The 26934-nt window shown below is 39.8% G+C and overlaps 1 protein-coding gene across 1 annotated transcript; it reads left to right on the top strand.

The window, feature by feature from the left end:
• The first annotated feature begins 465 nt into the window (after positions 1–465).
• EFHD1 (EF-hand domain family member D1) lies at positions 466–26934 on the top strand. Its single transcript, XM_063442391.1, has 4 exons — positions 466–852; positions 12242–12389; positions 23719–23853; positions 25168–26934. The coding sequence occupies exons 1-4, from the start codon at positions 563–565 to the stop codon at positions 25297–25299; spliced, it is 705 nt and encodes a 234-aa protein (XP_063298461.1). The 5' UTR covers positions 466–562; the 3' UTR covers positions 25300–26934.

Raw genomic sequence — 26934 nt, 5'->3', positions numbered from 1 at the left:
GGGGACTTGTTCTTTTTGCTCCAAAGAAATGGAGCACAAGAGACCAAAATAAGCTGGATGGTGTGCCTCAGCTGGGAAATGGCAGGAAGCTATGCCCCGTTTTCACATTTTGCCAAAAATCATGTCTTACATGAGACAAAATAGTCCCTACTTAACTTTTGTTTCATGTGTATCTTTTAAGCTCTTTGGAATGTCTACGGGATTCCATCACAGCCATGAGTTCTTTTTTTTCCATTTTTATGACAGCTCCCAAACCAGTGATAGTAGTGCTGCACTAACAAATCAATAAAAGGGTTCATCCCAAATCCTGAGTTTTTCCCTGTGGGGAACTTTTTGGGTGCTTTTCCTGGCTTTTAATGCACCTGTTGATGTCATGGAGACACTTTAAGGCGGAAGCATGGAGTGTTTTGTACAGAAAATAAGTCAGAAATGATGACTCTCCCCCTCCTCCCCCCCGCCCAGCCGCTCCTCCCTTCTCCCTACAACTCCGGGGCTCCTGGAAGTTAGTGAGCACAGTGCTGTACAGCTCCCTCCCGCCCTCCTCCTCCTAGCGCGCTCTCCCATGGCAGAAACAGAGCTCGCCCAAAAGCTCCAGCGCCGCTTGGTGTTAGAGGATGTTGAGCCCCCGGAGGACCGAGCGGAGCCCCCGGCAGAGCCCAACGGAGCAGAGACCGAGGAGAAGGCGGCCACGGCCAGTGCAGACTCCGAGCTCAGTGCCAAGCTGAACAGGAGGCAGGACATCAACGCAGGCAATGCTGTGCCCCCTCACCGGTCCACCGTCTTCAACCCCTACACCGAGTTCAAGGAGTTCTCCCGAAAACAGATCAAGGACATGGAGGCCATGTTTCGCATGTGAGTGAGGGGGCACTTACCTCTAGCTGTCAGTTGGCAGGTCCCACTATATAATGCTGGGCACATAGCAATTCTTCATGATGAGGGTCTGTACAGGAAAAGGGCTGCCTTGGGCTATGCAGTATTCGCATGCTACAGCAGGCTAACCATTTAACTCATTTAACTTTGTCCTGTATTGATTACTACTTTCCTCCTTGCAAATTGTACAAAATTCTGGGCAGAACTTTTCATGAAAAACAAGGTCCATAAACATAGGAAGCTATGCCTTCTATGGTGACTTCTAGATTTCAAATCTGTATAAAATGTTATATTGCAGCATTTAAAAATAAATTTTAATGACAGAAAAGTTTCATGGTTTAGTAAACTGGCACTGCATAGGCAGGCGTTTTCATTCTGTGTCCCAGCACAAAGTTTGTCACTGAGAAATGGTTTGACCTTCAAACAGTAAATCTACTATATATTAGTGTTAAGCATATTAAGTCAAGTCCTAAACGAATTTGTGTAACTTTGAGTTCTGCAAGGGTTATGCATATAGAGCAACTCCGGTGCAAAGTTCTGAAAGTTGAGCAGTCACCATGGAAACCAGTGGAATCTTCTTACACATTGCTCAAGTTTTAGAACTTTGACTCATAATTGCTCTTTTTAAAAAAAACAAACAAAAACAATTATAGTGCTTTTGGCTAACATTCCTTAGCTACTACTTTTTTTCCATGTAAGCACTAAATCCTTTCTAAAAAAAAAAAGGCTTACATGTTGTTAGAATCTGGAATAGCTGCTGAGTCTATGCTCCATGGGCAGTGCACTGGGAGCTTGTGCATGGGTGTTACGCATGCACATTGAATTGTGGCATTGTCCTGTACAGTGACATTATCAGAACCTGAAAGAGAATGGCACAGAACATGGTAACATGAATTGTCGAATAACCATTCATGTACTTTTGGTAGGTTTATTATAACCATTAAGCTTGCTTGTAATCAAACCTGGAAAAAGGAGAAATGAAGGTAGGTGTGTGTGTGTTCTATGTACTACCCAACATGTACTTGCATGTTTTACCATTCAAAGAATGCAATCTCAGACAAGGGACTGTCAGAGTAGCAGTGCATTTATGTTCATGTATATAAATGCCTGTAAAAAAGATTTATGTAAAGAAATTGACAATTTATTTTACAACTTTAACCACTTCCCTTTAAAAAAATAAAGTTTATAACTGCAGCCCAAGTTTCATTGTGCTTATCCACAGACACCCCTCTCCCCCTGTTAATGTTGTCCCTTTTACGAGTTGCCATTGTCCATCACTTAAGTGGCTATAATGCTTCATCCCTTACCCCCTTAATGCCACTTCCACTGTTCATGTTAGATTTGTTCATTCTGCAACCCCCCCCCCCCATCCCATCCCCCCCATCCCATCCCCATCCATCCCATCCCCATCCATATCCGCTGTGAGCCTTGATCTTTCACCACAGTCCAGCTGATTCATCTAGTTCCTTATGCTAACACCCAGTCTTGTAACTTCTCATTATGAACCAGTGTATGCTAGATCAATTGAATTCCTCTTTCAGAACTATGCTTGTGTGTACATAACTGGAGCTGGTAGTGTATCAGCTTCCGGGGATAGTTGTACTCTTGGCACTAGTGTTGGATTGTCATTATAGCTAACTGATACACTGCCAAAAGGCTTCGTGGAATATCTCTAGTTAGGTTTTCTAAGCCTTGCCCAGCAAAATACCTGTGTATATTAACCCCTTAAGGACACATGACATGTGACATGTCAAGATTCCCTTTTATTCCAGAAGTTTGGTCCTTAAGGGTTTAAAGGGACACTATAGCATTAGGAATACAAATATGTATTCTTAACACTATAGAGCCCTAGTCACCTGAACGGTAACTAGGGCCCCTTTCGTGGCGAATAAACGGTTAATTAAAAAAAAATATAATTTTTTTTTTTGCTTACCTTTTTCCAGCGCCGGGCTCCCTTGGCGCTGGTGACCTCTTCTCCTCCATCAACGTTGGCTCCCAAGTGGAGCCAAATGCGCATTCATGACCAGAGGCGCGTGCGCGCGCACATTCACACCTGCCCATAGGAAAGCATTACTCAATGCTTTCCTATTGGGATCTTTTTTGATGCTGGAGGTCTGAGATGACGTCCAGCTTCAAATAAGTGCGATTTACTCGGTTTAAATCGCATAAGAGCTTCTAGTGGCTGTCCGGGAGAAACCTGCTATGTTTTCAGCTACAGGGTTAAAACTAGGGGGACCTGGCACCCAGACCACTTCATTGAGCTGAAGTGGTCTGGGTGCCTATAGTGGTCCTTTAAATAAATATACCTATATCTATCTCCTCATCAAATACTAATAACTATTTAAATTGGTACTGAAATATCTCACATAGAAAACATAACATGCTGAGGAATTGTGTCCGGCTAACCGATGTACAGAATTTTATGCATACCAGATCTAATAATACCGGGTTCTAACACATACATCCCAATTGTCACTTTTTCGGAGGGACAGTCCCTATTTTTGAGTCATATCCCTCCGTCCATCCTTTCTTCCCTAATACAAAAAGAGAAGTCCTGCGCTCACTCCCATCACTACTGGGCCGGCAGCAATGACTACAGTACACATCAGCCCCAACATATAGTACAAACCAAAGAAAATAAAGTTACCTGCGCTCTCTCCTTAATCCCTATGTATATTTAGACAAATGGAGGTCATTTAGTTGCTCCAATGGCCTCCGTCCATCCTTTCTACCCTAATGTCCCTCTTTTCTAGAAGCTCCATATATTTGGTGTGTTTTTAACAGAGCTCTACTTCAATAACACTCATAGTAATGTGTCTTTAATCTACAATAAATGTGTATATAAATCAGCCTGTGTAAATAAGATACATTGCTCATGTTTTAAATGACATTTTAGTTGCATAAATTATTAGTAAGTCAACACAGCCCCGCCTTTGGCCACACCCCTAGCATTAATTTGTCCTTCTTTGCCCTTATGAAATGTCAGGAGATATGTTAACATGATGGGCGTTGTTGGGAAATTGATTTTATTTTATTTTTTTAATACACTTCAAAATCCAAGTATGCTTTATAAAAGGGAGTCCAAAGGTTAGTGTCCTAGCTGTTGAGTAATAGTTATAAAATAGCTAGGGGGTACATTTTGTCCACCCCATCAGTGTATAGTTGCACTCACCCACCCACCCTTAGAATGCTAACACAATTTTACTAGCTTGTTTCTCTTTCTTCCAAATTATTTGTTACGTTTGTATCAATTCCCTTTTCTTGATCTAATTATTCCATTCCAAAGATCAAATATTTTGTGTAGCTCTTACTAAATGACTGGAGGAGGTAACTCGTAATATGCACATGACCTGTGTGTACATTAATCATATGAAGAAAAAAGCAAGCATATCCAGATAAAGACATGTGCTGTTATGTTATATTTTTCTCATTTTATGTTGGAGGTGGGTGAAAATAATGTTATTGTAATAATCCGCAGCACTGTATAAAATTATCTAGCTGACGTATTTAAATTTTTTTTGTGACTCCCCTATGGCAAGTTTGTAGAAGTCTGTGTAAAGGAATCCTAGGAGGGTTAGTATATGTATTAGAAGAATGTATGTTGGTTTGAAGTGTGTGGGGGGGGGGGGGGGGGGGGAGGCAGACAGTGTGACTGCTTGTTCTCCTTATGGTTTTAGCTGGGCTGTGGGTGTGTATGTCAGACAGACAGTAAGAGGCTCATACTCCTTCCCCTGAGCAGATATGTAGGACCATTAGGTCAGTGCGTGTGGGGAAGCCTGGCACTGCTGCTGTGGCCTCCACCCTGTGGAATATGATGCAGGGTGTGCTCCTCCACCGCTGAACACTTGTTGTGCAGCTGTGAGTTTTTTTTTTTTTTTAATTGACAATCAGAGCCTTGTGTGTCTCAAGTGCTGTCAGTGTGCTCCAAGGAACAGCTGTTTAACACCATCAGTGCTGTCTGCGGTGTACAGTTTATTCTGGATATATAGCAACTTGGTGTCTCACTGTTTAGTGTTTTGTTTGTTTAAAATTAAAGGTATCTATTTTTGATGAAGCCTTTTCTTGCTCTGCAGCTACTATCCCCTGAAACCAAATTTCAGAGTGACCTGTAGTCAGACACCCTGTAGAACAAGTTTGCATATCTTACTTATACACCACTTTTCAGTGTTCTAATTAGAAGCATAATCTACATTTTGCCCTCTGGTAAGAATGTCTGCTCAATCCGGATAGTGAAAGTCCATTTGTAAGAAAGTTGACCTTCTTATACCTGAACCTTTTTTTTAAATGTATTTATTTATCTTTCTGTTGTCACGGCATGCCAGGTATTAATTGGTGTCCTTGGATTGAGGGCAATTGAAAAGGGTGATTAAGATTTGCTTATACAAGTTTTCCTGCTTAACATTAAATTACTTTTATTTATTTATTTATTTCACTGAAATATCTTTGTTAAAGCTGGTGTTTTCTGACTTTTGTAGATATAAACCAGAATGGCTGAAATCACTTCTCTTTGCAGAGTTTGTAAATACAGCACTCTGTAATGGCGACTTACGTGGGTGAATATTTAGGCAAGGAGGTGAGAACTGTGTAATAGGAAGTAAGACTATTAAAGGAGAAGGTAACGAGAAGGCACGTGTCACATAGTTGTCCCGTTGCTTTGCAATCTGAATAGCCAAGTTCCTCACCAATGATTTACAAATCGGACTATGCACGCAGGCAGTGTAACACACCAGGGTTGATGTGAATTAAACTGCCATTTTAGACTCTGTGTGTGCCTGGTCCTGTTTGTATAGTAGCACACAAATATGCCTTAGTCAGCATCAGAATTCTACAGTTGAAACTTTTGTAATTGGAAAAAATACCACACAGCTATCTAGCACTCCGAGAGTAAACTTTCTTCCATAATTTTTTTTTAATTAAATTTTTTTTTTCCTATTAGTTTGGTCAGCATAGATTACCCCACTAGTTTTTAATACTGACAGATCTATACAACCTTGCAATCCTAAATGAGTGGGACATTCCATTTTGTCATAGGATGCTTAGAGGAGCACTTCAGTACGCTGTAGTGGTTATAGTGCCTGCTGTGCCCTCAGGTTTGAATCTTATCTGAGACCCGCTGGACGTTGCTGAGGCTTGGCGTTACTTCCGGAGCACAAACCAAGAAAGGTATGGTGGGGCGAAAAATGATTGAAAACCACTTCCACCTGAAAATCGGTTGCTAGTAAATCCATTGTTAAACACAGATCTGCACACACCAGTCAAGCCATGAGACTTGCTTTCCCCACAGAAATCTCACATTTGCAGTGCTGTTACTACTGCAAGGGATTTTGGGTGAGCAAATGTAAATGAGTTAAAAAAAACATTATTTTCCTTGACTCCCTCCTGACCTTACGCAGAACTCTTTGGTGTTTAAAAAAAAAAACAAAAAAAGAAGAAAGTATGATGTAGAGTGTTTAGTGTGTGCTTAAAGAGCTCGTATTTACAGAATCACGAGTGCAAGGGCACTTGCATTCCAAATATTAACTGTGTTAACCTGCGCTTACCCTTTCATGTTATTATCTTCTTAGTTCATCTCCTTCCTTAAGCCATTTCTTCTCTTTCCTCTCTGCCTGAGACCCTTAACTTCTCTCTGTGCAATCTCCTTATCTCTTGACATGTCACAACAGTGAGTCTGCATACCGGGGAGTGCCAGTGAGAGATGGTGACACATTCCTGGGCTGCTTTCCCTGCTTACTGTACAGACAAGTCTGATACAACTAGATTTGTAGTCAAACCACTAATACCCTTCTTTCCTTAATAAAATGTATACATTGCCCTTAAAGAGACAAAAAAGGTCAACCCCTATTAAGCCTTTTGTGTGCTTGTTTGGTGCTCCAAAAACCATAACAAAACTGGGACATTTTACATTCTTTTTCCACTTAAAGACATTCTAATTTTTTTTTCCGTGTGCCTGACTGAATTAAAGGAACACTCCAAGCACCATAACCACTACAGTGTGCCAGCAGTTTTATTTTTTATTACTTGGGGTTCACCAGGCACCGTTAAAGGAACACTATAGTCACCTAAATTACTTTAGCTAAATAAAGCAGTTTTAGTGTATAGATCATTCCCCTGAAATTTCACTGCTCAATTCACTGTCATTTAGGAGTTAAATCACTTTGTTTCTGTTTATGCAGCCCTAGCCACACCTCCCCTGGCTATGATTGACAGAGCCTGCATGAAAAAAAAAACTGGTTTCACTTTCAAACAGATGTAATTTACCTTAAATAATTGTATCTCAATCTCTAAATTGAACTTTAACCCCTTAAGACCGCAGGACGTTCTATGCCGTCCTTATTTAGATGGCTCTAAAATCCGCAGGGCGGCATAGAACGTCCTGCGGTCTTATGTACTTACCCGGTCGCCGGCGATCCCACGCCGGCGATCGCGGTATGGGGGACTTACCTGGGAGCCCAGGGAGTCCCCCTCCGTCCTCTTCGGCCCCCCAGGGCCATGTGATCGCGAGGTCCTTGCGAGGACCCCGCGATCACATGGACGGCATAGCCGTCCAAGGCAGTGCCAGCAGGGGGAGTGCCTGGAATGGCAGGTATACTCCCCCTGCTGTCTGAAATTCAAATAAAATCAATCAGTTAACACAGTGTAAAAATAAGATTATATATACTTAGATCATATATATATGATCTAAGTATATATATATATATATATATATATATATATATATATATATATATATACACATAAATATACATACTGTCTACATGTATTTTAATATTAATATATACATAATTATATATATATATATATATATATATATATATAAATATCAAAATACACGTACAATGATATTGATTAAATATATATATAATTTTTATTATATATATATTTATATATAATAAAAAATATATAAATACGTTAAAAAATACAATAAAAAATAATACAAAATAGATAAATATATAAACATGCGAAATTTCGTTCTAACTGTATTTTAAAATTAATATATATATATATATATATATATATATATATATAGATATCAAAATACATGTAGAACGAAATAATATATATATCTATATACATAAGTATATACGTATATATCACTAAATATATACCTATATATAAATAAAAAAATTATATACATATATATATATATATATATATATATATATATATATATATATATATATATATTATACCGTATATATATATATATAATAATTCTACGCATATATTTATGTAATAATTTTACATAATTAGGTCATTTTATTAATTACAATTAGCGGGACCTGCCTGACAACCCATGCTGAAACTATAGGGAATTTAATTTGCTAGCACTATATTTAACCCTGTAACTTTCCAAGACACCATAAAACCTGTACATGGGGGTACTGTTTTACTTGGAAGACTTCGCTGAACACAAATATTAGTCTTTCAAAACAGTAAAATATATTACAATGACGATATCGTCAGTGACAGTGACATTTTTTGCATTTTTCACACACAAATGGCACTTACACTGACGATATAATTGTTGTGATACGTTTTACTGTTTTGAAACACTAATATTTGTGTTCAGCGAAGTCTCCTGAGTATAACAGTACCCCTCATGTACAGGTTTTATGGTGTTTTCAAAAGGTACAGAGTCAAATATAAGGTTTGCGTTTCAGTTTTTTCACATTAAAATTCGCCAGGTTGCCTTTGAGACCGTATGGTAGCCCAGGAATGAAAATTATCTCCATGATGGCATACCATTTGCAATAGTAGACAACCCAGGGTATGGTTTTTTTTTTTTAGTAGCCACTTAGTCACAAACACTGGCCAAAATTTGCGTTCAAATTAGTTTTTTGCATTTTCAAATATTAACACTAACTTTGGCCAGTGTTTGTGACCAAGTGGCTACTAAAAAAGACTGGACATACTCCATTTGCAATACCTTGGGTTGTCTACTTTTGCAAATGGTATGCCATCATGGGGGTAATTCTTATTTCTGGGCTACGTAACCAATCTGGCGAATTTCAATGTGAAAAAACTGGAATATGTAACATGCTATATTTGACCCTGTAACTTCCCAAAACACCATAAAACCTGTACATAGGGGGTACTGTTTTACACGTGAGACATCGCTGAATACAAATAATTGTATTGTATTGCAGTAAAAGCAAACAGTATTATGACATTCACAGTTAGAATGTCATGTAGAACAAAAAAAATTAAAAAAAATCTTATTTTCTCTCATTTTTGTAATATTTTTTTCATATTAAATTATGTTCCATACCTAAATATTTGATGTTAAACGAAAGCCCTGTTTCCCCTGAATAAAATGATATATAATAAGTGTGGGTGCATTTAATATGAAAGAGGTGAATTACGGTTGGACAGACATGTAGCGCAAATGCCAGGTTTTGTTTACGTTTTTTTTTTATCACAACTTGTTCATTTGGCTGCGGTCTTAAGGGGTTAATCACATACAGGAGGCTCTTGCAGGGTCTAGCAAGCTATTAACATAGCAGGGGATAAGAAAATCTTAATTAAACAGAACTTGCAATAAAGAAAGCCAAAATAGGGCTTTACAGGAAGTGTTTATGGAAGGCTGTGCAAGTCACATGCAGGGAGGTGTGACTCTCTGTGCTGGCCCTGCATATTGTGGCTTGGTTTAGAAGTTCTCAGCACGAACTTCTGGTTGATCATAGATGTATCCACCATATTTTGTGGGCCACGCATAATTTCATTATGTTGATTAGCAGAACATGAAAATGCTGCCCTGTATTATAGATAATGTATGTGCTGCAGGATTCCTGATTGATTGTACTGCCTGCAGCATTGACTTCTACATACTGCAGGGAAGCACTTTCTGTGTGTTGCCTATCAATTTGTATAAATGTGGGTTGTGCTGGAAAACATGGTGGATGTGGTTTCCCTGTTTGTAGATGAAGTAACTGGTGCATGATGGACACATGTTATGTATTCAGTTGACCAGTAGTTTGACTGGTTACATGTATAGGTGCAAGGGTGCCCCTGGCACCATAACTCTTACAATATGCAGCAGTGGTTATGGTGGTTAGTACTCCTTATAATATCAATGCTCCCTTTTTAAGGTCTGACCAAATATCACTTGCAAAATCTGCAAATATTTTTACTGGAGGGGAATTTGTTTTAGCTTGCAAAAACAGAATGCAACATTTTTCCTGATACAGCAGAAATGTTTAAAAATAGTACAAGGGAATAAGTGCCGATTCCTGTTAATATCATCTACTTAAAGCGGCTTGCCATACCTACCCTTTCCCAATCTCTTCTTCTTTCCTACTTTTTCTTCCTTCTTTTAAAAAAAAAAAATGAAATAAATTACCTAACTATAAATATAAGACAAAGTATGAACTACTTTTTGTTTCATGCATTTTTCTTCCCTAATCCTGACACTTCTAGACACTTCTACTTCTGTCTAAAATTGTCAATCCCCCACGGCTGCAGGGAATTGGCTCTGTCTATGAATGATCCTGTGGTATTGCAGGACTCTCCATCATAGACCTCAATGCTGTACAATTTTTATCTCCCCCACCGGACTATCGGCTGCAACATCACCATCGGGGGCCTTTGCAAATTCTGCGACGTCACCAGACAGTGATAGTGTCACTTTAAAGCATGTCTCCTTGTAATGAATGGATTAATACACTCTGCAGAATATGCCCTTTAAAATAGACTGCAAGGTGATTAAAGATTGCTTGCATGTCTACGTCCTAGTTCCTGACTTTATTTCCCCTCAGTCTTGTGATCTGTGCATTTCCCCTAACCCAGGTATGGTGTTTTCCTACTTGATCCCTGTGCTTAATCATTAAACTGCTAAAGTAAACTGTTTTGAAGTCTGCACACTGCAAAGTACACGCATGCATTTCCCTGTCTCCTAAACAGATATGTGGTTGGCACCATGGCTGCTATGCTTACCATTCATTCTGGTTTTCTCCTTTTATTTGCACTTTTTAAATAATGATCACAATTGCCATATTTGGAGCTTGTTCAAGGAAAAAGTTTTGTATCCTAAAACTGCAACCCATCTAGCATTTGATTCAGTGTGTCTTCCTTATGACTGAATTACATGCTGATATATGTTCAGTGCCCTCCCCATGCTATAACTCTTGTCTATAAATGGACTTTGCTGTGCTTCTGGCTGATACTTCCCTCCTACAATGACACAATCCGTTCTTCCCTTTTTCTGTAACTTCTAGCATAAAAGCAAAAAGTATTTTTTTTTTCCTTCCTCCCCTTTGCCCTTGCTGTAGCACAGCTACACTATTTTAGTCTCTGGTCCTAGTTCCCAGAGCACTTGCTCTGCACTACATTAACTAAATTTTGAGGCAGTTTCCTGTAAGCATGACTTACGGGATCTGTCATATTGGTGCTGCCAGTACAAAAAATAATGGCCCGTGTGTAGAGATATTTATAGATACATAATGATGAATACATGGGGAAAATATCACCAAGGAGTTCTTCTGTAGGATCCCAAAACAACATTATTTGCTGTTATTTCCTGCTATGTATCTCTAATGCTAAATGATATTGTTTCACTGCTGCATGAGATTAATAGGAGTTGCACTACTAGGCTGCAATTATTTCAGCTGCCGCCATTGATTCAGCTCAGGAACATGCAGAGTTAAAATGGCAGCATCTGCCCCTTGGTAGTATAACTCTCTCACCAATCTCTGGCAGATGGCGACATGTAGTTCCAAGTTCTGCCCGGCCAGAATTAATAATGTGTTGGTATGATCATGTGGAAGTATAAACATTCACTTTAGCATATCTGCTTAGACTGGAAGCAGCATGGGCGCCCTACAGAGCCAAGTACATTTCAAACCGTTCATAAATATTTTGACTGTTTACCATCGGATGGTGCCAGGGAACTTCTGACATCATAACCACTGTTGATTCTGTATAGTGGTTATGGTACTTTTCCATCTTTATTTTTTTTTTTATTACATATTTAAGACAAGGTCTTGACCGAATTAGGAGCAAGCCAAAATTTACAAAAGCTATCTTAATCATGTTGCCCAACTTATCTTACAAGAAGCTCCATAGATTTAGTCCTTTCTAAAATAAATGAGTAAAATGTCCTTCTGACTCCTGTCAAGCCCTAAACTAGACTATTCTTTGAATATTGTTGCATCTGCACATTCTTTCTGTTGGTTCCTGTGTTCTATTTGATACATGTCGGTCGGTCTGGGGTTATAATAGTTGAAGTTCCTCTTCTGCTTTGGTCTGATGACAAGTGATGGGTTTAACTTTCTGTATTTTATCAATAACCTGAAAGTGTATTTGTGTAGTTGGTGCTTGTGTGTGTTTTTTATGTCCCGTTTCATTTTAATTTATTATTGTTGTCTCTGTGTAGGTATGACACTGGGCGGGATGGTTTCATTGATCTGATGGAGATGAAGTTGATGATGGAGAAACTAGGAGCTCCACAGACACATCTTGGGTTAAAGAATATGATCAAAGAAGTAGACGAAGACTTTGATGGAAAGTTGAACTTTCGAGAGGTAAAGCCACTTCAATCACTCGGAAACAACTGTGACTTGTATATAAAACAATGGTTTATATATGTGTATATGTTGCAATTCATTAAAGGAACACTGTAGAATCCATAATTGCTTTCACCGTGGTTATGGTGCCTGGATTTTTTTTGGGCGCCAGGTTCTGCATCACTGTTAAACAATTTACTCCCCGTTAAAATGTTACTCCAGCCACTATGACCACTTTAGTGATTTGAAGTGGTGATGGTGATAGGAGCACACTGCATCACTGGTCCAGGAAGCACCTCTAGTGGCCATCTATGCTACCTTTTCTCTGCAAAGAATATAGACACCCAAAAAACTACATTAAGCTGTAGTTGTTCTGTTGACTAAAGTGTAACTTTTAAGTAGAGATGCTTGGTCCCTGCATCCTGACCTTCATTGATGAAATGGTGAAGGCGGAGCAATGTTTTACTAAACACTATACCTGGGATAGCAGGCAGTGATAGGCTGAGTGCTCTCTTACAGTCACTGCCCCTGTCCCTGGTATGAACTGGTATGGGTTCAGGTGGAAGCATAACTCCACTTCTGCCATATTGTCAAGGGCAAAGGGAAGCAAGGAATCTTTATGAAAAGCTCATGAAGACTCTGTTGGAATTTTAGCGAAATTACAACCCAGTCAAAGCCATCATAAGATAAAGTAGAGACCGTTTTGTCTTGTGAATTATTTCTCCACTTGACAAATAGGGGCGCTAACGCTGTTAAGCTTTGTCAAATCCTTTAGTCATCATTTATGAGAAAAGGTGGGGGAGGCTCTGTGTGTAGAAGATCCTGCCATCTCACGGAATCCTCCTTAGATATCTACCTTCAGGCAGATAAGGATGATGGAGGCAGATGTGAGGGACAGGTTTAGGTAAGTAGAGCTCTCCTTTCCCTGCACCCTACGCTTACCTCACTGCAAATGGCAAAGTCACTATCTGGGGTCTTGGCAAAATATGCAAAGACCCCAGAAGGTGCCAGTGTCTTTAAATATATCTACGTCAAAGGTAGATTAAGAATACGTGATGCCCTGAGAACAGGTTCTGCAACAAAATAGTAATTCATCCTCGTTCATGTTTGTCATAACTGGACTTGCCACAGGGTGGCATATTTTTTATTTTATTTTTTTTATTTTTTTCTACCTGCAATGGGACTCTCTCAGAATTCATCAGTTATTTTTTGTACCCTACTTGTTCTAGCACAAACCATAATTATTACATGTGTTCCTTAAATTACATATAACTTAGACCTGTCATGTCACATGGACTCTAATTTCACCTTTGCACGATTAAGGCTCTTATGAGCCGAAACTTCGCGCTTATTTTGGTGAGGTGGTGAACCCACTAATAAATTCACCTTCTATATCCTGGAGTGCTGCCTGTGTTTTTCTTCTAATTTCCTTTTTGTCTGACAGACCTGCTTTGTTACCTGGTGTTGAGAGGTACTAAAAGGGCAACGTTCGTGTATGTTTAACTGTGTTTTGTGATGGTTTTTAAAGAGTTTAAATTCAGGACATTCAAAGTTCAAACATGGGCACTAAAACAGCGCTAGATACTAGGGCAGCCTACTGTTCTTGTGTGCATGTGCACCCATTGTGGGTGGAAATGTTGTCTGTGCTGCAGATTGCATCATGAAACCCCTCACCCCAAAAGCCATGCCACCACTAACTCGATATCAGACTTGCCAAAGCTGGTAGTTTTGTAATTTGACCAAAACATTTTTTTTCTTTCTTATTAATAGTTTTTCTCACCTTTTTATAGCTATCACAAAACCCAAAACAGATGCACACAATTTTTTTTTTTATTTTTTTTTTAGCAGGTGTGAAAAATGCTGTAAAATAACAATGCTTTCAAAACTACAATAGTTAATGTTCATAATTAAGAAAATGCATAGTGACTAAACAAAATAAATGTAAATCAAATCAGTCATTTTTGACCACTCTTGCTTTCAAAGCAGTGTAAATTCCTCTATTTATACTCTCACCTATAACTATATTTAAACGGTTACTCCAACCTACATTTTTAAAATAGAAAATCTAATTTTTTATTTTTTTTTATCTTTTTAAATCACGTCTCTCTGCATTCACATGATGCAATGAAGCCTGTGATTGGACCTATTTGCAGCCTCAGAGTGCATGCATCTGCTTTGAGGCAGGCGAGGGAGAGGGGAGGATTTCTCCCAGCCCTTGAACAGAGGTGCTATTTCTCCCCTTGTAGGCGCTATGCTGACAACGCAAAATACGAACAGAATGGATATTAGGCAGGCCAGAACAGAGTTGTTATAGCTTTTTCTGTATCCTTGGAGGGGACTCCCTCCATTTTAATAAACCACTTTTTCTTTATGCAGTATATGTAAGTAAGCATAAATAAACCTATGTTGTAGTATGTATAGGTAAACTAATATTCAAAGAGTAATTTTATAACTCTCATTTGTATTGGAGCCTATTCTTGTAGGTTAATTGCTTGAGCAAGCGTCTCTCTTAGGGTCTTAGGACCACGCAACCTTTTAAAAGATGTCCACAGTAGGGTAGTAATTGGTGAACTTATTTTAAGCAAAAAAACAAGTATAAAACTATTAAGGATCACTATAGGGTCAGGAACACACATGTATTCCTGACCCTATTGTGTTATAAACCCCATCTAGCCTCCCTGGCCCACCTTGCCCCCTAAATATAGTAAAATGTGTACTTGTATTCAAGTCTGCAGCTGCTGTCTCTGCCTCTGATCTTCCTGCTGACATCAGAAGTGGTGGTCTGAGCCAATCACAGTGCTTCCCCATAGTATTGACTGAGACTGTCAAGGAGGCAGAGCCAGCACATGTCAAACACAGCCCTGGCCAATACGCATATTTGAGGAAAGTTCAGTGCCTGCATGCAGAGAGTGGAGACACTGAATGGCAGTACTGCACAGGGTGCAGCATTGTCCCAGGAAGCACCTCTTGTGGCCAGTGAAGTGATCCCTAGACTGTAATGTAAACACTGTATTTTCTCTCAAAAGACCATGTTTACTGCAAAAAGCCTGAAGGGAATGATTAAACTCACCAGAACAAATACAATAAGCTGTAGTTATTCTGGTGACAATAGTGTCCCTTTATTGGACTTTTAGGAGGTTTGTGAAAGGGAGGAAGTCCCTCGTTAAGACTCTAAGACTACAGATATAGAGTCATAACTTGGGCTTCATCCATTTGCATTACTACATTTGTTATAAATACAAATTCAATTTATTTTAGGTTGTCTGTACTATTATTTTTTTTGTATAGTGTCATTTTAGTGCTTTCACCAATACATCAAGGAAGATTAAGCATATTGTAAAGTATAACTATGTGTAACACCTTTTTTGCACCAATACACATTAGCATTGTATAAAATTGAACACTGTGTTTTAGAATATACCCTTTAAAGTTGCACCTTGTTGAGTTGTGACTATACAAAATGTATACTTTTTTTTATTTTTTATTTTTTTATTGCACTTTGGTTTGGCACTTAATTGATGATTTGTTCTATGTACATATTACACATATAAGCACTTTATCAATATTTTATATTTGTTACAATGAATTACACTTTTAGTAAGAGCTACTTTTAAAAGTAAACTACTGGCACCCAGACCACTTCAGCTCATTAAAATGGTCTGGGTACAGTGTCTCTGTCCCTCTTGGTCCTGCAATGTAAAACATTGCAGTTTTTGAGAAACTACAATGTTTACATTGCCGTACTAAGACAGGCTCAAATGGGAGTTTACTGGACTCTAGATCAATTAAACAATTACGGCCGTCCTCATGCTCTGTATGAGGATATCCAGCAGCAGAGAGGTCCCAAAGGGAAAGCATAGATTCACTGCTTTCATATGGGTAGGGGGTGGGGGCCTATTGTGCTCACTGTGCATGCACAATAGGTCTTCCTTTCTGATGATGGTGGAGGTGCATAGGGACATCAGTGCTGGGATCGGGTGCGTAAATAAAGGGAGAGAACAACGCTGGAAGGAAATGGAACAAGTCCATCCACCAGGGTTGTGATGGTTGGAAGATACAATGGGGCCTAACCCCTAAAATATGAAAAGAAAATAGGACTAATGGGTGGCAGATATAGAACAATCTGTCTCCCAAAAAAAAACTTGTATCCTTATATACAGGACTACTCTGCAATTAAACTGTAGGAATAGAGTGCAGAGAGCCGAAAACAAAAAACTCTTTAATAATCCCTCTTAGGGGAGAAGAATCAAACCAAAATAGACGTAAAAACAAGTATTAAAAATTAGGACCTTGGGGGGCGGAGCCAGCAGCCGAACAGAGCGGACACATTACAAGTGAGCTCCGCAACAACAAGCCTGCACAAGCACCCAAAAACGCTTATTTTCGCCCATCTAAGCGACAAACTAAGAGATAACAGCATGCGGAAGAAGTCCAAGTGCCAGGGACCCGTAAAAATAGCGGGATCCCAGGATATTGGAGATCTCCTGCTCCGGCCACCTAAGGCCCATGGCACCTTCGCGCCAAGAAAAAATGGCGACTCACTTTCAGCCTCCTCCGAAGAACGGGGTCTGGATGCACTGGACGAGATTCCAGAAGCAGGGGGACTTCATCACCCCTCCTCCGACGAAGACAACGAGCTGCCATCCACCAAGGGGGACATCAAAGCGCTACTCCGCAATATCAGACAACTATTTGCGGCAGACATTGCGATCGTGCGCGAAGAAATACGCACAGTGGAGGGCCGCGTGACAGCAGTGGAGGCAGACACACAGGGCCTAACTTCCAGATCCCTGGCAATGGAAGCACTAACAGCAGAGCTCCAAAAAGCTCAAACACAACTCACTACTAGAATGGATGACATAGAGGATAAGAATAGAAGCAGAAATATTAAAATCAGGGGCATCCCTGAATCAATCACTACGGAGGAGTTGCCACACTACACCAGGAGGCTGCTGAGCACAATCCTGAACCCGGGGCAACACAAGCTAGCCGTGGTAGACGGGATATTCCGCATACCAAAGGCGACAAAGGCCCCAGGAGACTCATCAAGGGACGTCATTGTACAGTTTCAGACGAGAGCGTCCCAACGCCTAGTAATGGCAGCAGTGAGGGGACAACCTACCTGCCCATTCGAAAATGCTCACCTCATGTTCTTCCAGGACCTGTCCAGACCAACACTAATATGGAGAAGCCAGTTCAAATCTCTAACCACGACTCTTCGCAACCACTCCGTCCCATACCGCTGGGGATCTCCGAGGAGCCTAATTATCCCACATGGAGGGAAGAACTTGCTTCTCACCACCGCAGCAGAATCGGAAGCAGCGCTCCAGGCCTTAGGACTACCGCATGCTCTAGAACAAGGGGCGCAGGCCCCAAAGCAGAGGGTGCCATATAGCTGGGACGTGGATAAGATTGTACCGTTTCGGCCGCATGGGACTCCCATACCAGACCAGGTCCTCTCACCCCGACCCTCTGCCCCCAACAGAGCTGGGAGGAGGGAACATCTCAAGCAAGGTACCCGGGGCACTGACTGGAACCCAAAGGGCCCGATCCGGCAGGACTGCTCCCCTTCTCCACACCACACCTAACCGGGACTGGCATCTTGAATTATTAAAGGGAACGCCTGGCAGGAACCCTGGCATACCTGCTAACATGCATACTTAATCCCATACACGCATATCCCTCGCCGAAGCACCAGCGGACTGTGAGTAACTGTGTCCCATTCACGCCCGAGCAACCCGAAGTGCCTGCAAACTTAGTGCCAACCGGGCACCTGTACCTGAAGACTTATGTTAATATAACGTTATTTCCCCCCCTCCCCCCCAAGTAACTTTGTGCACTTCCTGACCCATAACGGGTCACGACACTCATATATGGCTGGTACTACTGTCTTGAACTCATTTTGACAGCTCTAATTACCTATGGTGTCTTGTTGTTGTATTAATGCGGAGGGGGGAGGGAGACTGTACACCAGCAGTGAGAAAGCAGCCCAGGGATCGAACCTACACATAGGTCTCTTAGGTCTCTACCTTATGCACAGAGACACACGACAACAAAGCAACTAGGGATACATGGGTAGGACAACCTACATCAGCCCCAAGCCATGATATAATCCCTGACCACCCGATACCCTTGAACGTAATTCAGTAAAGACAGCAAACCAGTGCAACACAGTGGGTCTCTCTCCCCACCCACTACCCACATTCCACTAATTAGCCATAATCTCCAAGTGCAAACAGAGGCACTGAATTGAATGGGACATGAGTAATAGAGTAACAGGGTCAACGGAAGTGGGCAAAACACAGCTAGTACACGGCCCAACAAACACGACTTAGACATCCCCCCCCCCCCCCGAGCTCAGGGTAACGGAGCACTCCACAGAGCTTACAATACAAGTGTCTGAATCAGCTCTAATCTAGAGAAAGAATATAGCATATGCTAGCCTGCCTATCAAGTGTTATAAAAATGCCTATATGAATCCATGTATATAAGTTAATTGCAACTCATGTTATCTTTCAAACTTATTGTGCACTGTATATACTTGACAAGCCCCACTATAACGATGTAACAGCCTTATGTAGCGGAGCATGCTGTCGGGACATGACACACGCATACAGGATGGTAGCTCTTTCGCATGCACTCAAAAACACAAAAACTTAAGAATGCATATTAAGCACGGGCCACAGGGCTGCAATGCTCTACACATAAACAGCCTTTTCTCATCCACAAACAGGGACAATCTATATGCCACAAATATGGTTACAGGAATACAGCCGTAGGAGCTCACTGTACTAACCTATCAGCTCCGATAGTTTATTTACCCACTTACTGCATTTAACTACCAATCCTCAAGCAGGACGATACTATGCTCCGAATCGCGGGTCTCGTCTCCCGCACAGACTAGCTAATCCCAGCACCAAACTCACTGCAAGAATATACAGCAGAGCATCACCAAGCTACTTACACACTACACCACATTGCAATAAAACAATGTCTAGCCTGTAACTGAGCTTGCTTACACTATAATATCATGCATACACTCACGCCGACACATAGCTTGTATGCATACCTATATATGCTGTTGGGACATTTGCAAATGTTATGTACCTACCTACGCATGCCTAGCTGTCCATATCACGGCACTCTATTCTATAAGCAGACTATTGAATTTATCTCTCATCTTGTTGTATTCATGTTTTTACTTGATTTTCAAAAAAAAAAAAAAAAGTGCAGCACCTCTTGATTATATATGCCAAGTATTAGCAACGATACTATGTACTGAACATGTCACTGCTTAAACCTGTAATCTCATCTGCACTCAAAAATAAAGAATTTAAAAAAATAAATAAAAAAATTAGGACCTAATGGGGTAAAGTATCGACTAGTCCAGGAGATGTACTAAAACAAAGTAACTATAAAAATGTATGTGTGGCAAGAAATTGCCAATAGTAGTAGCAAGTTACTTATAAAGGGAGAAAAAAGATACAATATATGTAGCAAACTCCAAACCTAAAGGTGCATGGAAAATAGTTTCTATAAATGCCAGTAATTATACCCAATACATAAGAATGTATTAGATGTGTAGCATAACCGGAAAAGAACTTATACTCCAAATAAACCTGCTGTACTTGTATAGAACAAAATGCCTAAACAGCTATAGGAGATTTGGGGAGAGGGGTCCCTAGCATCTTGCTGGTAGTAAAGCTAGTATCTAATTCCACACGAAATAATAAAGTATAAGACAGTTAAGCAACCCAGAAGGATCCTAAATAAAATTAAAAATCATCCGCTTTGAATAATTTGCTCAACGCGCGTTTCGGCGAAACAAGTTGCCTTTATCAAGAGCAGTTGCGGAATGAAGGGCACCTCTTTTTAAATGTGTATGGAGTGCCACCCATAAACGTGACGTAATAGTCATTATCCAATCAAATGGCTTTGTGAAATAGAGGGCGGGGAGACCGTCGGGCTTCCAAGGGGATTTTAACCCTCACAGAACCCGGAGGATGGCGGAAGTTTGGCGTACATCCTCTTCAGATAAAGGCATAATATGTGCAATATAGATGTGTCCAATGGACGAAATAAGTAGCATTAACCAGAAACACGCTATAGAGTATATTGAACCATGTACAAAGCGATACCATCGCTGTGATAGTGATCACATAAGGAGACATTACATATATCAATGTCACACAGTGTGGATCTTGCAAATAAAGTGAGAAGCTTGTGCTTTAAATAGTTTACACACAGAAACGAAAGATGTATCACACATTGTGTGGATCTTAAATAGAAAGCTTCTGCCTATGCACAATAAAGGGTAAATGAGCCCTAGTGATGCCTTGATTAACTCCATGATGTGGAGGATGAAATGAGCCAAAGACAAGGCATTCAAAAGGAACTCAAATTTAAACATTAAAAGAGACCAATGGGATGATAAATGGGGCATAAGAATGTATATGTATGCCCCCCTACGTAATAAAAGTAAAAATAACTGCCCAGCAGAAGGAATAAATTGAACCAAAAATGTTAAATCCATTTGGATTATATCCGGATTTAACATGTTCAACATATAAATTCAGCTTAACTCCTGCAATAAGCTACCTCAGTATTGAAGTTCTTCTGTAGTGCAAACAATGTAGTACAATACTACATTTAATATCCTCGCGTATATCCTATTCCACCACCTGCTTCCTAGGTGACAAATCCTTTTAGAACAAGTAAGCCTTATGGTCAGTTTAAGGTAATAAGGGGTTACACTAAGTTTCACACAAACATGATCACACCACAAGCTGTTAGCCATGATTTGTGCAGTGGTTAGATTCTAAGTGGTTTTAGTATTAATGGTTTGCAGTTTCTGAGATCACAAAAGTTGAAAATTGTATAAAACGGTACGTGAGTCACAGCTGTGTTTTTTTGTTTTTTTGTTTTCCCTCCTTTCTTTTTCTAGAACCATTTGTGATCAAGAGATTATCATATTCATAGTTCTTCTCACTAGCATTATGAAAAGTGTGTATGTGTGTTGAGATCTGTGAATAACCTTGCTTAAAATGCATGTCATACGCACAACATAGAAAGTTGCAGCAAAACCTTTTGTCTATTCATTGGGTTGATAGGATTCCTAGCCAGATTTAAGTTCCACCCTTCAAGGAACATTCTTTGGCATCAACACAACTTAAAGGACCACTATAGGCACCCAGACCATTTCAGCTAAATGAAGTGGTCGGGGTGCCAGGTCCATCTAGGGTTAACCCTGCAGCTGTAAACATAGCAGTTTCAGAGAAACTGATACCTTTCACCGAAGGTTAATCCAGCCTCTAGTGGCTGTCTCATTGACAGCCGCTAGAGGTGCTTCTGCGCTTCTCACTGTGAAAATCAGTGAGAAGACGCTGATGTCCATAGGAAAGCATTGAGAAATGCTTTCCTATTGACTGACTGAATGCGCGCGAGGTAGAGGAAGGATGGTTCCCTGGCGCTGGAGAAAGGTAAGTGTTTAACCCCTTTAGCCCAGTGGGAGTGGGACCCAGAGGGGGGGGGGGGGGGGGTTTCCTGGCCCTATAGTGGTCCTTTAAAGGAACACTCCATACATTTTTGTATAATAGACATAACCATGTAAGAACACATGCATAATATATTAATGAGTGGATATGAAAAAGCTAGTTAGTGGGAGTGGAAGTCCCCAAGAAATTACCCATGTTTTCATGGATTCTTATGACTCTTTTGGCTTTAGTAACTAAAGGGGTGAATACGTTTATGGTGGGTAGTTTAGACAAAACAACTATGTTAATGTGGGAGACAGACATGTTAATTATTAAGCAATAACCAATGTCAGTTTTGACCAATTATATTAAAAAAAATGTCAACTTCTATTTTAATTCTTTTTAAAACCTGCACCTGGGATTTTAAAATATCCTGATCTGTTTGTGTGGATTTTTTTAAAAACATTTTTTGTCAGAATGTTAGTGCATAAAGATTCTATTTCTTATCCTGGCCAACTATTGATATGCTAACATGACTTTTCTCTCAGTAGAGGTATACAGATGTGGAAGTGCTAGGTGAGCTTCGTGGGAAACGGTTGAGTGTACAATAGAGCTTCAGTGCTGGATACACAGGATTGTCTGTTTATTCAATAACAGAAATAACATGCCAAGCTGACTGGGTTCTTTCCATGCCAGTTTTATGATTTGGCGTGTAAGTAGATAGTGACCAGTTACAAAAAGAGAAACCCTGGCAGTATGTTGTGAGATTATGATTGAAATTGATAGATTTATGTATTGTCCGCATAATTTGTGCTTATGAAAGATATTGCAGTTACTTTCAACCTTTCATATAACAACTGGATGCCCTCCTCATCCATTCGCATCTTGCCTTATCTTAAATCCAAATTATTATTTTACAGTAAATATGGACCAAAAATCCCTACAATTATTTTTTTTTTTAATAGCTGCTGTTCTGAAATATACATATCTTAAAGGGACGTTCCTTGCTAGCATTGACTCTGTTTTCGTAGAGGAACACTCAAGTACCAAAACCACTACATCGAGCTGCTGTGGTTATAATGAAGAGTGTCCTTGCACGCTACCCCTTTTTGAGTAGTCAAACTGTTTTAGAACAGTTTGGCTCTTTCGGCAAGCACCGCTCCCTACTTTCTTCTGGTGAATGCCTAATTTAAAAAATAAAATAAAATAAAAAGTCAGTTTCCACAGCCATCTCATTAGCCTTGTGGGATCCTCCGTAGACGACATTGTTGTACTCTTGCTCATTTGCATAAGAGTACAGTACTTGTATGGTTTATAGAGGAAAAGGCACCAGGAGCTGTAAAAAGAAGAAAACTGCTCGAAGGGAACAACTTCAAGCAAGTATGACCTCTGCTGCATCCAAGCAGTGATGTCACTATCAAGGATCTTGGCAAAATATGCCAAGGTATCCAAAGGTGACTGGTCTGCGTTAAGGAGTTCCATTAGTGCTAAATCCCGATTAGAATTAAATTTCAATCTCTGTGTGAGAGCTCAGTTTCCTGATGTCTTTATTAATTAATGGAATTATACATTCGTCTTGCATCATGCCATTTTAGAGAATGTGGTGATGGAAGAGTAAGATGTGGATACATGCCATACAAGTTCATAGAAACCTGTAATTGTATCAAAGTGAATAACTTGGCTTGCATCTGCAGAGATCTTTGACAATTGATACAGTTATAATACGGACTCCTTGCACCATAACCTGTACAAGGAACATGAGTCGTTCTTGTAACTGGAGTGTTTAAGCCGAATCAAAGACGGACTATAGAATCCTTTTGTAAACAAGCTAGCATAGTAAGTTATTTTTTTTTTTTTTTTTCTCTGTCCCACAGTTTTTATTGATCTTTCGGAAGGCAGCAGCTGGGGAGCTGGAACAGGACAGTGGTCTGATGGCTTTGGCTAAACTTTCTGAAATCGATGTTTCCACGGAAGGCGTTAAAGGAGCCAAGGACTTCTTTGAAGCTAAGGTGAATTTGCACACTGGTATAACGGAAATTAAAGAGGATATTAGAGTTAAAATGACTGAGCATTATTTTGGTAGGAATTGCTGCTATTGTCCAGTTTAAACATATACATTATTTCTGTTAGGTCACCATAATCTTTGAGAAGGTTAAAAAAATGTACCTATTCTTTGAAATTATTTGTAATTTTATTTTTTATTCATCTCCGTAAAACAATTGACCTAAATGACATACTGTTCAGAAACGGTTTGACCTCCAAGTCTTCTCTCCAGTGTGGTGTAGCTCTGACCCTATTTTTCGCCTCAGACTGCCAGGGACAAAGTCAGCTGATACTCTAAACCAATCAGTAGCTCCCCATTCATAAAAAATAAAATAAAAACTGCATAAGAAACATTTTTCTCAGTACATTTTTATGGTGAGCACTGCTGACAATAAGCAAATCGCCGGTGGCGCTGACTGTGGCAGTCTGAGGCTTCCTGTTTCAAGAATCTGAGAGCAGCAAAAGGACAGGGGTAGCTTTAGGGATAAATGGTTTCTGGACGATATGAACAGTATGTCATGTAGGGCAATTGTTTTACTGTGAATAAAATAATTTGAATGGTTTGACCGCCTAAAGGAAAACTGGCAAAGGGAACCTCCTGGCACCTAGCAACTTCATTCCAGTGTTATAATGGTGCCTGAAGTGTAACATTAAATTTGTGTCATGACAGTGCCACTAAAGAAACTGATATCTAATGTAAGTGAACTTTAAACCATTTCATGTCTGATTTTTGAATACATCAGTAACTTTATAAGTAGAACATTTTGGTAACATTTTACCAAAAATACATTTTTTTTTTTTTTTTTTTAATGTATTTATTGTGCATCTTGACTAACAAAACTGATACATGAGCAATGATTTTAAAGGGACCACCTAGGCAATTACAACTATTACAGCACACTATTATGCCAGGAGTTCTCAGGACAAGTGTGCTGGTTATCTGTCAAACCTTAAAACGATTTGGCACTTACTTTATGTTAGATTCCAACCATCCTTCTGGTCTGAGTTGGTTTTATAAAACACAATCTCATAGTACTACCAGGTTTTAATAATGTTCATTGGCTTTTAAACATATACATTTGTAGAATTTAAGAGAACACTCACAAAGCAATAACGTGCACAGTTTGTCCTCACTATGATGTTAATGTAAGGCATTTAAATATTGTTTTGTCTTCATCATTTTATTCTCATTTTGTTTTCTCAAAGTACTTTCTGTCTGCTCTTGCTCTGTGTCTATCTTATTGTGACATCCTGTTTGGGTTATTTCGCTTTGATCACAGGTCCAGGCTCTGTCTTCAGCCAGCAAGTTTGAGGCCGAGATCCGAGCTGAGCAAGACGAGAGGAAGCGTCAGGAGGAAGAGAAGAAAAACCGCAGAGCTGCCTTTAAAGAGCTGAAGTCTGCATTTAATTAGTAGCTGACCACTTCATGATACAGAAAGGCTTGCACCCAAACTACCTGCCCTAGTCCTCTTATCCAGGATACACGGAGAGGCCCTGTAACATAGCTGGTCAACTGTGGACAAAGTTGTTGTTGGAATACAACTCTCAGGAACTGAGAGCATGGCTGACTGTACTGAGAGTTGTAGTGCAGCAACAGCAGAAGGGCACTAGCTGGCCAGTATGTCCTATAAACTTAATGCATATCCCTGACAAGGCAGCAGACTAAACGCCTACAGTTTAATAATAAATAGTGGACAGATATTGGGTCTTGCCGCATTGAATTACATGAAGATCTAACTGCCTTCTGACCAGCAGTCCTATTTTCTTGTCTAAAGTGTCTGGCCATTCCATGTCCCCTCTTTTTAATGTTTTCTGGAAGCATAGCATTGATTTTTGTTGTGTGGGCTTTACTCCCCTTATTTTAGCCATTATGGAGAGCAAAACAAAAGTACAGCAATGAGAAGCATATAGGCGATCGAATGTTTCAAGTATTTGCATTCCGATATCAACAATGTCTGTTAGTTTGCTTCCATGAAAGAAGTGGTTTTTGATGCCTTACATTTTTTTTTTTTGTGCGACTCCCATGCCTGCTGAAAATGTGTTTCAATGTAGAATTAATTTTGGTTACAACATTTGCAAAAGCTTTAGCTTTGCACAGATTACATGGGCATCTTTAGGAACTGCACCTCTTAAACATTCCTTCTGCAGAGCCCTGACCACTGCCCTTTCTTGGTTCAATAGATTTTTATTTTATATTTTTCTCCATGCAGTCGGTAAGCAGAGAGAGCTAGGGCAGAGTATGTATTGAAAACCTTCCCTTTGTTTGAATATCATAAAAGACAGTGTTTGGCTATATTTTTTTTAAAATACGGTTTCTGGATTATCTGTTGTCGTAGGGCACCTGCAGCCTATATGTGTTTTTGAAAGTATTCTATGCCATCCGACTGCGGTTGCCCCTTCAATACATAAAGACATATTAATGCGACCATCTGTGTTCGATAAGGTTGAAAGCTGCCGTATTGACGCTTGGACATAGTCCCTATATTTTTAATTATGAAAGAGTATGAGTGGAAAAAAAACCCTGTATATAACTTGATACAGAATATATTTATATGATTGATTAGTATTCTGTGACCGGAGAGTATACACTGTGTCTGAAAGACATGCAACTCTGTGCAAAATGAGTATCCCCAAGCAATGCTGATTGATTCCAGTCCGTGTTGATGAACCAGTGCTATTCTGTACAGCTATTTTATACTCCAGTAGCCCTGCTTGTTTAACATGGGGCTAGATTGTCTTTAATCATACACTGAGCTGGCAATATTGTGGAGGGGGGGAGTGAATGGTAGTGTTTTGTTGATGGATGTACAAGTCCCCCCTCCCTCAATCAATGAAGGGATTGCTGATCTTGGTACTTTTAGATGTTAATAATTATTTCTCCTTTCCAGGGGGTAATGTCCCTAATTTCTGTGCTAGAATGTTCCGCACTTCCTTGCACACTGGGGAAATCATCCAATCTTCTACATTTCTGTTGGCTGCTGTCTTTATACATGTTTTTTAAAATATATTATTAAAGTAATAAACATTTTACTAATATTTCTGTATAA

This window comes from Pelobates fuscus, chromosome 2 (genome assembly GCF_036172605.1).
Source record: "Pelobates fuscus isolate aPelFus1 chromosome 2, aPelFus1.pri, whole genome shotgun sequence".
Lineage (NCBI taxonomy): Eukaryota > Metazoa > Chordata > Amphibia > Anura > Pelobatidae > Pelobates > Pelobates fuscus.
The sequence above is the reverse complement of the archived record's forward strand: the minus strand, read 5'-3'. Positions and strand labels throughout refer to the sequence as shown.